This window comes from Protomyctophum bolini (assembly GCF_963924005.1).
Source record: "Protomyctophum bolini genome assembly, chromosome: 15".
Taxonomy (NCBI): Eukaryota; Metazoa; Chordata; class Actinopteri; order Myctophiformes; family Myctophidae; genus Protomyctophum; species Protomyctophum bolini.
In genome coordinates this window covers 19,018,740-19,031,514 of record NC_137876.1, presented here as the reverse complement: position 1 = coordinate 19,031,514, position 12,775 = coordinate 19,018,740, and the positions used below count along the sequence as shown (strand labels likewise).

The window sequence follows — 12,775 nt, the reverse complement described above, 5'->3', positions numbered from 1 at the left end:
GGTCCACGGGCTAAGTAGTGTCAATTTGGGGGTCCTTGACATGAAAAAGTTTGGGAACCACTGCTTTAAACACTTTAGCACTTTATGAACATGAACAAAATAGATGGGTCCCCCCTGGAACTCCCTCAGGTACCCCTGGGGGTCCCCGGACCCCACTTTGGGAACCACTGCTATAATACATGTATATAGTCTGGATCTACACCTCCCGAAATCCGAGTAAGTAAGCTGCCATTTCCGTTCACGCAAATATATTTTAAAATATCTTTAGACCTTATTTTCTTATTTCCATTTGTGCTAACCAGCAAGCTATATATGCTTAGATGATTTCCATTTATATTAGGATAAATGTGCGCGACTGTAAAGACAAAACGGAAGTCGGAAGGAGGTTTCACTTCCGCTTTAAATATATATTTTACTCATGATCAGAGCTTCCGTTGCTCCAGACTGTATGGCGGAAGCATTTGGAAATTGCGAGAGGCAACGGTCTGGTAACGCGAGACTATACTATTGTCAAAAGGTTATTAATTTGAAATGGGACATTCTGCATTATGAGTACTGTCTGACTGTCTGTACATTTGGACTTTAAGTATACATTATGATGCCACTATTTTGTAGGCTTACTTTTACTCAAGAACATTTTTAATTCCAGACTTTTGCTTGTGTAACAGAGTATTTCTACATTGCAGTATTGATACATTTACTGAAGTACTTGTTTCCACCACTGGGCGTAAGTGGTAAAGACGCATCATTTCTCTGTGTACACAGACAGAGCATTATTCCCAGAGTCTCAGAAGAATGCATTTTCTATTTTGCGCACACACACACACTGAATACAGTATACGTTCAATACGCTGTATTGGATGTATCAGCAGAACTCGCAACAAATCATATCATCTCTCTCTCTTGTTTTGGCTGATTTGATCAGGACATTCATTTAAAAGTGATAAGACCAAAATGCGGCAGCCTCCCCACGCCCACACATACAGTACACCAAAGAAAAGCTGAAGTTTCAACAAAAGAAAAAGTTGAGAGAGATATGCTATCGATGCTTTTCAGTTGAATATTGTGTTGTATTTTTTGCCAAAGCAAAGTGCAGGTTGAGGCCTCTGTGTCTCCCGTCTCCCATCTCTCTCTCTCTCTCTCTCTCTCTCTCATCTCTCTCCATCTCATGGGGATAGCCTCATGCACGCACACATGCACACACGTATGCATGCACTCATGCACAGATGCACGCACACACGCACGCAGTTCTCTATGCGGAGACTACTTTTGTCATTTCGACAGAAAAACACAACAGTCAGCATGGTCTGCTGCCTTTCAGATAGAAACTGTGTAAAAGGTGTCTGTAGCTCCTTTTCCACAAACACAGTGTGACTGTTGTGTGTCTAAGCCGGAAAATCCTGTTCGTATCCGCCGGTTACCGTCTGGGATCCATTGATTTGTATTGTGGACATTTCTGTATGGAAATTCAAGGGCCCTCAAAGTTGATTTTTTCTGGTTCCCAGGTAGTTGACAAAATGTATTTGACAGATAGCGGACCACCCATCTGGAAAGTATGCGTGTCAGGGGAGACCCCCAAAAAAAGTTTTTTTTGTGACCAAGTTTTTATTAAATTTTCATTTTACAAATCCCCCATCCCCCCACAAGGTTCCAAATTATCGTTGCAACAGGGAAGACATTTCGTCAGTTAGCTCGACATCTCACAACATAATAGGCTGCATGGCTGGTAAACTTAACAATGTAATTGAAAATAAATACAAAAATATAACAAATTATAATTGTGCTTTGACCTTTTCTATAGCATAATATGTAAGTGCCTCAATAGATTGCCTTTTTGCTCCATTAGCTCTCGCAATTGATATTTCCAACCAACCCTAATACATTCAGAAATAATATTTTCCTTTTTTTACAGAGTGTGTGGAGGTAGACACAATGAGGTTTCTTTGCATAAGTAACTCCAGGAAAGTGTGGAATCATCATTTAGCACCAATATCTGAGGAAGACATGCACACCTCGATTTCGAACAATTCTGATAATGTCTTGGCTAACAGAGTCCAGAATACCCTAACTCTGGGACATTCCCAGAACGTATATGCATATATGTGCCCACAGTTCGCCGTTTTTTAAGTTGATTATAAATGGTAAATGGTAAATGGTGCATTTATATAGCGCCTTTATCCAAGGCACTTTACATAGATTGTGCATTAGATTCACCCATTCACACACACATTCATACACCGATTGCGGTGGAAGCCATGCAAGGTACCAACCAGCACATCGGGAGCAATTTGGGGTTCAGTGTCTTGCCCAAGGACACTTCGACATGTAGACAGGAGGATTATCTTTGCCCATGAAGCTTTCAGAAGGTTCCCTTTTCCATGACCATCATCATCCATCACCATTCCATCATCTCAGGCATTCCGAAACATTTTCTAAATATGAATTTAAGCACATATGCTACTGATTTTACTTCAGACACGCTAGTGTTAATGGGCACAACATGCATAACGGGTTAGGTACTAATTGAAGTTGACAGCGCTTTCTTGGAGTTGAATAAAATCTGTGTATTTGTTTATATAGTGCATCGTTTGATGATTATAATTAAGAGAGGTTATAGTAATGTTGTTCCACACTCTCCTCCAAAAAAAAAAGATGTGTTTAATTAAATAAAAACTAAAAGAAAACCAAGGATGCCCAAACTGTATTTGGCAGCACGGTGTCGGCCCCCTATCTGATGATGGGTGTTTTGTGCCAGGGGCAGGGACTCCCAGCTGATGATGGGTGTTTTGTGCCATATTATGTCAAATAAAAAAAGGAAATTCAAATATTTAATATTTTTGCCAAAAAAACTAAAAAATAGCAAAAAAAAAGAAGAAAAAAAAAAAGCAGGTAATTCAACCTTGTGAACGCAACACTGAAGTGTCCTATGTGACTATATTTCTGTAGAATCTTTACTACCATTAATTTACATTCACACGTTGGTATACCAATAGTCCTAGTTTCCATGCTAGCAGCTTTTGTTATTAACCATATACTGTAAATATAAATACTAATAACATCTTTATTGTCCCACAGGGGATATATTCAGCTTCACAGCCTGTCCCACAGAAAACACGTGATATAGCAAAAAACATCAGCAAGATGTCCCCAACTCCCCATGGATATACACAAGCCAACATATCTAGTGCAGCAGTGCATGGCTGAATCAACAGAACTATGTAATATTATAGGACATAGCAGTGGGATTCTTGTGATTCATGAAACATTTGATTATGTGAAAAATAATATTTGAAAATGGCAAAAAGGGTATTTACTAAATATTGTACATGATATAATTAAATGATCACATTATCTATTTACTTTTCACATAATCAAATGTTTGTTAATATGGTCTCCCCCCCCCCCCCCCCCAACTCTCCAGCTCAACAGAAAATACATTTTCACGTGGGAATTTTGTCCGATCCTTTCTTTTGCTTCATCATCACTTCTAATTTCACTTAGTTATATGCTCTCCTGTCTGAAGGACATTGGAAATGTATTTTCTGTTTACTAAATAGCTGAAGAGACGGGGAGACAAACACTATTCTATTTCAAGGAGAGATTTAAGAAGAGATTTAGCGTTTGATCGGCGGCCGTGCGGGTAAAACGCTGAGGAACGCCCAGTTTGTTAATTTTGCTATACTTCTTGATCAATGGATTATGGTCACCATATTACGGTAGGAAAACTGGTTGTCTGGACATTTCCTTTAACACCGTTGTTTTTATTTATTTTTTCCTGATAGGACAATTCTACAAATGTCTTCTACAGTAAATCCTGACAGTTCTCTGAAAAAACCCTATGTTTCTATGTCAGTGGTTCTCAAACAGTTTCATGTCAAGGACCCCAAAAAAGATATGTATTTACTATTTGGCCGCCAGACCCCCATCGTAAAATATGTTGTTCCATGCAGGGACTCCCCCAGAAGCAAAGATTTTAGTTAAAAAACGTTCACTCTGCAAGAATATATATTCAAAGATTTGCGCTTCATTTTCAAGATTAAAAAAAAACAATATAGCAGACCCACAAGCTCGTAGCGCGTCACTCGGTGGCGCGCTATACGAGCTTGTAGATCTAATGTTTTTAAATAGCTAAATTATAAACATAATGCTTAACACACCAAAAGAGGTTCCCGTCCCCCAGAATGGGGAAAATCAAATAAAACCTTTAAATCAACGTTTTAAACACAGATTACTGAGGCAGGAAGCCAACCAGTGGTGCTCAGCGGGGGTCCGGCAGGGACCCCCAGGGGTCCTCGAGGGAGTCCCACATGCAGATGGCTATAATTAGGATCCACTTAGCATTCAAAGCAGAACTTTTCCCAAGCCTCATGTATAAACTCTGAGAGTGGAAGCGCTCTGAGTTATGAGGGTCAACGGCCCCATACTGTATACACAACGAACACCTGAAACCACCTGAAGTCCTTGAAACGAAATATAGTTTTAGAATCAATAAACAATTCATAACCTGTGCTCACACAGCACACCGCACTCCACACACACACACACTCTGCAAACCAACAGCGTCTAGATTTATTCTCAGGCTAATGCAGCAAGTCGTGTGAAAATGACTTATGTATGAATGCTATACGAGTGTCAATAATGGAAGACCTTTGTTCTAATAACAGGACTGACTGCGGACTTCAAACTTTTATGATTCACTGAAACCCAACGAGACATGAGAATAGCCCTTCTTAACCCTGAAAGTGTAAAAAAAAGCACAAAAAAAAAAGCAGAAGAGAAGTGGACCAGTACAAATACACTTTTAGGGCCCTATTTTGCGTGTCACTTCACCACTTCACTTCAACCCATCTTCATATAATAGGTCCTCACTAATAATCATGATAAAATGGCACAATGTTTTTTCTACTCAGTCTGTGTCTCATAGGAGGGCTGAAGTAGCAATGCGAAAATGGAAGCCATCGTTCTCACGATACTAAAAATCTAAACATTTCTGTAAAGAAATCTTGTTTAAAAAATAATCTGCCTAATGATGATGTCACTGGAAGACGGTTTCTAAACTGCCCACAGCCCTCCTATAAGACACAGACTGAGTAGAAAAAGATTGTGCCATTTTATCATGATTATTAGTGAGGACCTATTATATGAAGATAGGTTGAAAAGTGGTGAAGTGGTCCTTTAACATTATGTGTACCTTCTATCCCCTGTATCTGTAACGTTTCGCTGCTGTGCTGTCTCTGGCGCCTATACAATTTCCGTATCTACAGTATGATTGGGGAATTTAATTGTACATGAAAACCCTGGAAAGATGGGGAAATGGTTAATTATAACGACAAAAGAAAACACGCATACAAAGTTCACGTATTGGAGAGGTTTCTGCCCCAACAGCAAACAGCCATCTGCGTCCCAGTGGAATTACATCATTCTCATGCTGTAGCTCAGTGCTTCCCAATGTGGTCGTCCGGGAACCGCCAGGGGTCCTTGAGGGAGTTCCAGGGGGTCATAGGGGGACCCCTATGGGTCTGTAAATCAACATTGATTTTACAAAATAAATCGGGGGTCCCAGAGATATATATAAATGCCATTAAAAGGTTAGGGTTAGGCATTAGACTAATGCTGCATGTCAAACTGAGGGTTCTTGAAATTAAACGGGTTGAGAATCACAGAGCCGTAAACATCTTCTCTTATGGGGGGGGGGGGGGGTCCCTGGCATATCTCTTCAAATGGGGGGGGTCCGCGGGCTCATTAGTGACAATTTGGGGGTCCTTGACATGAGAGAAGTTTGGGAACGACTGCTGTAGCTGCATGCATGGGGCAGGTGCACTCTCTGGAGGAGGGAGGGAGGGGGGGAGACGGGACGATGACGACAGATTGATATAATTGCCACATGACTGATCATCGATTAGGTGACCTCTGCTCACACATCTGTCCTCCATCTCCCTCCCCTGATCCCCTGGAAGCCCCTGGAGGCCCCTGGGGGCCCCTGCATGCAGGGACAGCCATGGCCCCTGGGTCCCAGTAGGGCCCTGGAGGCATCGTTGACCCGGGCAGTCCCAAGCAGTAATCCACGCACCTCTCTCTCTCTCTCTCCCTCTCTCCCTCTCTCTCTCTCTCTCTCTCCCTCTCTCCCTCTCTCTCTCTCTCTCTTCTGTGCTTCTCAGAGTCTAATTCTTGCCAAAGGCTGGTTTGTTAGCCAGCCAAATTGTACAATGATATGACTATTGGACTGGCCTCGCTACTCACACAGCTGCTCGCCATGCTCTCCCCCAAACACTACCGCCGAGCGAGAGAGAGAGAGAGAGAGAGAGAGAGAGAGAGAGAGAGAATAAATTACTCCATCTTCCAGAGAAATATGAGGAATTCTGTTGCAGACTAATGTGCAATGACTCCAATCCATCATGACCGTTCTGCATACTAGGTGAAACAAGTTGTCAGTGTGTGCACGTGCGTGTGTGTGTGTGTGTGTGTGTGCGTGCGTGCGTGCGTGCATGCGTGCGTGCGTGCGTGCGTTTGTGCGTGCGTGCGTGCCTGGAATAATGGAATTCAAACACATTCTATAAGCACTACGTTTTATGGCACAAAACTTATATGCTGCTGGTGTTTATGATTGACTGCAGATGTCCCTGCATTCTGGCATATAGGAGGAGCATGCCACTGAAATATGATACAGATCGTCGCTGCCTGTCGGGCAAGAAACGTCTCATCTCCATTTTTCCAACTTTTCTCTTCGTAAATATTAACCCATTCTGACCGGGCACCCATTTTGGTGTTGGCATCATGTTATGCTTTAGCTATTGAAAAATAGCAGATCTACAAGCTCATATCGCGCCACCGAGTGGCGCGATACGAGCTTGTAGGTCTGCTATTTTTGAAAAATCGAAGAACGACTGAAATTTTTCTAGAATCTGATCTCAGGTCAGAATGGATTAATCAGACCAGTGTGTGTCCAGTGGAAACCTCGTATGAATCTGATCTCAGGTCAGAATGGGTTAATGCCCCACTTCGTCATATACAGGAGTGTCGCGCAAAAGAAGCTAAATTTGCCGATCTATACGAGCTCTAGCCCCGCTATACTTCCGCCAAACATTGAACCGATGACAAGCATCGACACGAGCTTGTGACCAAACAATAACCACAAGGGATGCATTCATTCAAATTGGAACCATTTCCATTTCCTGAAAAGTGTGCGTTTTGGACATACTGTATAGGACAGACAACGACACGTCATAACAGCGTCAGCTCAAGGCCCAAAGTGAGGTCTGTCGGGATGTTGGAAACCTCATACAACACCGTGTCCAAAATTAAATGACAAGATTAAATATACGGCAAAAGTTGCATATCGGCAAAGCTTGAAACGTGTGGGACTTCGCGGCGCGCTTGCAAATCCGCTGCTTCGGTGTTCTGCAGGACGGGAACCCCTTTTTGTGTTTTAAGCATTATGTTATTCTTTAGCTGTTGTGAAAAATAGCTGTGTGCTATTTTAGAAAATCGGGGAAAATGTGACGCAAATCTTTGAATATAATATTCTTTCATTGCGAACGCATTTAACTATAGAATCTTTGCTTCTGGGGGGGGGGGGTCCCTGGAACAACATATTTTCAGATGGGGGTCGGCGGCCATATATATTTTTGGGGGAAAACGTTTGAGAGCGGGTTTTTCCAGAAAACTGTCAGGATTTAGAAGGCATTTGTACGTTTCTGCCCGGGAGCAACGATATTCATGCAGCCACCTGTATCAGTTTGGCACGTAGCCTATAGGCCTATACTGATATGTCATCATCCATTATTTGACATCTTTTCATGACACGGTATATTGGCAATAATATATGCTATTGTGGGCATGCCCTTATTATAGGTCCAAATGTTATTGGTATATTCATTTCCATGCAGAGAAATGTAAGAAAAGAAAAAAGGGGAAAAAAAGAGAATTCATCGGTTCTCTCCAACATCGAGATCGGCATTGAAAAAAGAAAAAAAGAAAGTCCTCGGTCGGGATCTCTAGCAACATGCCTCCTGCGACTGCATGAAAGCAAAACTACTGTATACACTATCCAAGCCCCAGCTTGGCCACACACACACACACACACACACACACACACACACACACACCGCGCGCGCGCGCGCGCGTGTTTGTACTGTAGGCCTATAATCGGGTTCCATATATGGCAAGATAGAACCCAACACAAAATAACAGACAAAAGAATATCGATGATTCACCGTGTATATTAGCCCCTTTAAAGCAACCTTCTGCCGACGCGGCATTATCCTCACCCTCACTAAAAGTGATCATCGGCCTGGTTGGTGGGTTTATTCAGGGATGCGTCCTTTGTTGAGTCACACACACACACACACACACACACACACACACACACACACACACACAGACACAGCGGCGTTATGTAATTACTGCATTGAGGACCAAAAAAAAAGCAGAGAAAGAAAAGAGAGAAAGAAAGAAAGAAAGAAAGAAAGGAAGGAAGGAGAAAAAAAAGAGGACTAGTATATCAAAGCACAGAATCAGCCCACAGGCGAGCAGGCAGTGTCGGCACTGCTGTTCATATATGGGGCTATATAGCTCCCAACCACTGACACCCAGAAGCTCCATGCACGGCCGTGAACAGAATCACTAAACAGTGGCATAAGAACCAAAAAAAAAACCCCAAAAAACAGTGTGCAGCTCTCTCTCTATCTCTCTCTCTCTCTCTCTCTCGTTAAATCACACTCTCTCTTTAGCAGAGACAACCACAGGGCTACTGTGTGTGCGTATGCTGTGCGTGCGTGCGTGCGTGCGTGCCATGTAGTCGATGCATAACAGGATCGGATTTTGACACGTTGCAGATTTGTCCACGGTGCTGAAAATAAAATACCAAGGAAGGAGGTGCTGAAATCTCAGCAAGCGCTCTCTCTCTCTCTCTCTCTCTCTCTCTTTCTTTCCCTTAGCAGTGGCAGCAGCAGCAGCAGCAACGCTGCACCAAGCCAAGCACAGGGGGACAGACGGACGGACGGAAGGACGGGGAGGGAGGGAGGGAGGGAGGCTAAAGAAAACTAGATTTGGATCATCTGTTCCAACACAGTGTGCAAATGGAACCAAAGAAAGGTTCCATTTGCACAACTCACCGAGTTTCAATCAACCCTCACAGAGTTAAATAAAAATTAATGAGGATTTTCAGGGATAAAATAACTGAAACTATAGTGGATGTACAGGTCCAGTAGGCACCCCAAATAGTGTGCCCCACCCCCCCACCCCCCCTTAGAAAATGTACAAAATATAATTTAAATACAGTGTTGAAGCCATTTGTAGACTTGCTTTATAATTTATGATTATTATTTATTTTCTATGAATTATGCCTATATATGAAAGGACATTATGAAATGGTGAGTTATTTTGCTTGCTATTGCTGTTATTATTTACACGATGATCTTCTGATTGCTATGGTAATGTGAGGACGTTACGTTGACTCATGGGTGTCACTCTGTGATGAGGCAGGTGACGCCAGGTGATCAGAAACCAAACCAGAGCGGCAGGGACAAACATTTCAACCACACATAGCACATAGCACACAAACGGATGAACGGAATATATATAGCCTTCATGTACATTTTGTTTCGTTTAATCGAAAGTCGGGGCTGTTAATAAATAACCTGAGAACCTACAGAATACGGATGCATGTGCGTTGTTATTTCCGAAAGCCGCTCTTACAACAAGTAAGGTGTAAATGTATGCTTTGGAAAATGGTAACGTATCCATGATTTACTTGAACATGAATGGTTACATCATTATCAGACCTAAGTCTTACTCCTTCAGCTTCTTGTTTAGCCCCCAAGACTGCATGGTTATGCAGGTTGGATGTAGCCATTTGAAGCATTTTTAAGCATTTTTTAAATCAAGGGTTTAATTTAGTGTTATCCGGCCTGTGCACTGTTCCAGTTATACCCAACTAGTATAGCTTTTTCCCCACTTAAACAGCATCCGTATTGGAAAGCGCTCGCTGTGAAAAAAAGCCGATCTACAAGCTTACAACGTGCCTTGAGGGATAGTTCACCCAAGTAGTGACTTACTTATTTTCTTTCCATTGCACACCCCCATGTAACCTTGAATCCATGGAGATTTCTTTCATTTTTGTCGTATTCGTATAATTTCCTATAAGCCAATAATTTGATGACCGGCGGAGACTCCTGTGTTGACCAAATCATTGCCTCATTAAGGGTACGACTAAAAACAGCAATATCTGGCTATATTTTCAGATATTTCAAGATATTCAACGTAGAGCGGAAAACATAAAAACACACACACTACTAGTACAGAGCCCGGGGGGACTCCATGTCACTCACCATGTTGACTTCTGACACCATGTCGATGCTGGCGATGTCGATGCTCATGCCCACGTCCACAGGGGCACCTTGGAAATGAAGAATGCAAAAAAATATTTTTACCCTGGGGTTGTCAACCAGTGGTCCTGTACTAGGAGGGGGGGGGGGGGGGATGGGGGTAACCAAATGGACCCGTGAATCATGTGAATCAATTTTCTGAAAAACCTCATGTTTCTATATAGTGGTTCTCAATATTTCATGTCAAGGACCCCAAAAATGATATGTATTTATTCGGCTGCGGACCTCCATCTGAAAATATGTAGTTAAGGAACCCCCCCCCAGAAGCAAAGATTTGAGTTAAAAAACGTGCTCTGAAAGAATGTATATTCAAAGATTTGCGCCACATTTCACGATTTTTCAGCATTACATAATGCCTAAAACACCAAAAGTATTACTTTTTACTTTCTCAAGAGTTAATATTTTTTGTTAAACATCTGCATGAAGTAATGATTCATTAGAGAATGTATATAAAGTAATTGTTATTTTTTAATCAACGCTGGCCTGTCCTCTCTTTCCTATATGTTTGCCACATCAATACAGCAGACGAAATATTATCCAACGATAACAACAACAATATCCTTTTTGTTTTGAGTCTGTGAGGCAAAATCTCATCAAATGGTGGTCTGGGGCTTAAATGCCCAATACATGGGGGGGGTTGGCCTGATGTGACCCATTAAGACCCGAGGCCGATTCTACAAAATGTCTTCTAAATCACAGCATGCCATTTTCTAAAAATGATATGCATTTATCTCAAAAGATATTTTGTTCCAGGGCCCCCCCCATGCACAAACATGCACAAAAATCATTGTGGAAATGGTCATGGTATGTGACATTTTCACATGGGGGTCAGCCTAAAGGGGGGGGGGGGGGGTTATCTCGTGTGTTGTTTGTTTTTTTTACCTCCAAAGTCAGGCCTCAGACGAATGTCATAGCCCTTCAGCAGCTTGTCCACGGTGGCCTTCACATACGACATGTTACTGGGCTCGTTGACGCTATAGGAGGACACACATGTTAATGTATCATATATATATACATATATGACATGTTACTGGGCTCGTTGACGCTATAGGAGGACACACATGTTAATGTATCATATATATATACATATATGACATGTTACTGGGCTCGTTGACGCTATAGGAGGACACACATGTTAATGTATCATATATATATACATGACATGTTACTGGGCTTGTTGACGCTATAGGAGGACACACATATATACATGTTAATTTATCATATATATATATGACATGTTGGCTGTTGGTGCTATATAGGACACCACACATACTGTACATAGGTATCACTCACACACACACACACACACACACACACACACACACACACACACACACACACAGTCACACACACACACACGTTACTGTTGGTGCTATAGCATTAAGGACACACAAACGTGCATTAATGTATCATCATATACCAATATGCTTATACACATATGGCTTTTACATATACGTACACGCGGCATACACAAAGCCGCATGCACAATGATTATATCATTATATTGTTGTCTTGTATTGTATTGAAGAAATTAGTGTGGTGAGACAATAATGCATTGATCAAACAAGGCGTGCGTGCGTGCGTGCGTGCGTGTGCAGAGCTCACCTTTGCGCCCCGCACACCATGGTAACCAGCAGACACACACACCAGCACACCCCCCAGCGCCCCCGGTCCACATGACTCCACATCCTCACCAACTTTGATCCCAGGACGGGAGGAGAGAGAGAGAGGAGTTTGCAGCTCTATCTGAACTATGCAAAAGGCTCTTGTTCTTTGCCACGCAGATGCTCAGAGATGCAAAACTTGGGTTATAATTATAGCCCCATGCAGTAGTCACAATGAAGACCCCCCAAAAAAGGACTTGCTATATATATGTAGCCAGGTCGGGTCTATTAATATTCCAACAGAGCAGAAGTCAAAAACGTGTCGGCGAAAAGATAGATAGAGCGAGAGGAAGGGAAAAAACTGCAGTGTGGAAGAAAAACGGGGGTTGTCTATATAGCTGTCTCTCTGGCGGTTCACCTGCAGTGTGGACGCCGGGGACAGAGCATCCAAACCCGGCCGGAGCGGTGCAGCCTCCTCCCTGCAGGGCTGGCTCGGCTGGTGCAGGTGGTCAATACATCCAAGAGGCTATACAGCTATACAGGATAGATCCGCACCTTCGCTGCGTCTGTCAGTCAGTCAGTCTGTCGGTGGGATGTTAAAAGCAGGAGCACGGATCACCTTTAGCTTCCAGTCATTCTCCAAGTGGAGCATCGTGCTCTATAGCCTATACAACAACACGCACATCTGAGGAGATGCTGCGCATTTTTCCTCCCTCCCTCTCTCTCTCTCTCTCTCTCTCTCTCTCTCTCTCCCTCCCTCCCTCTCTCTCTCTCTCTCTCTCCGAG

At 42.7% G+C, this 12,775-nt stretch overlaps 1 protein-coding gene across 2 annotated transcripts in view; it reads right to left on the bottom strand.

Moving 5' to 3' along the window:
• gabrb1 (gamma-aminobutyric acid type A receptor subunit beta1) overlaps positions 1 to 12,073 on the bottom strand; it is a gene marked incomplete at both ends in the record, with an annotated part of 103,844 nt that extends 91,771 nt beyond the window's left edge. Inside the window, 3 exons of one of the 2 annotated variants that reach the window (XM_080783861.1) lie at positions 10,329 to 10,396; positions 11,268 to 11,359; positions 11,991 to 12,073. In XM_080783861.1, the coding sequence (XP_080639987.1) occupies positions 10,329 to 10,396; positions 11,268 to 11,359; positions 11,991 to 12,073 (243 nt within the window). Of the gene's footprint in view, positions 1 to 10,328; positions 10,397 to 11,267; positions 11,360 to 11,990 lie in introns of those variants that run through there. The other variant, XM_080783862.1, reaches the window with a different exon arrangement.
• Positions 12,074 to 12,775: the final 702 nt, after the last annotated feature.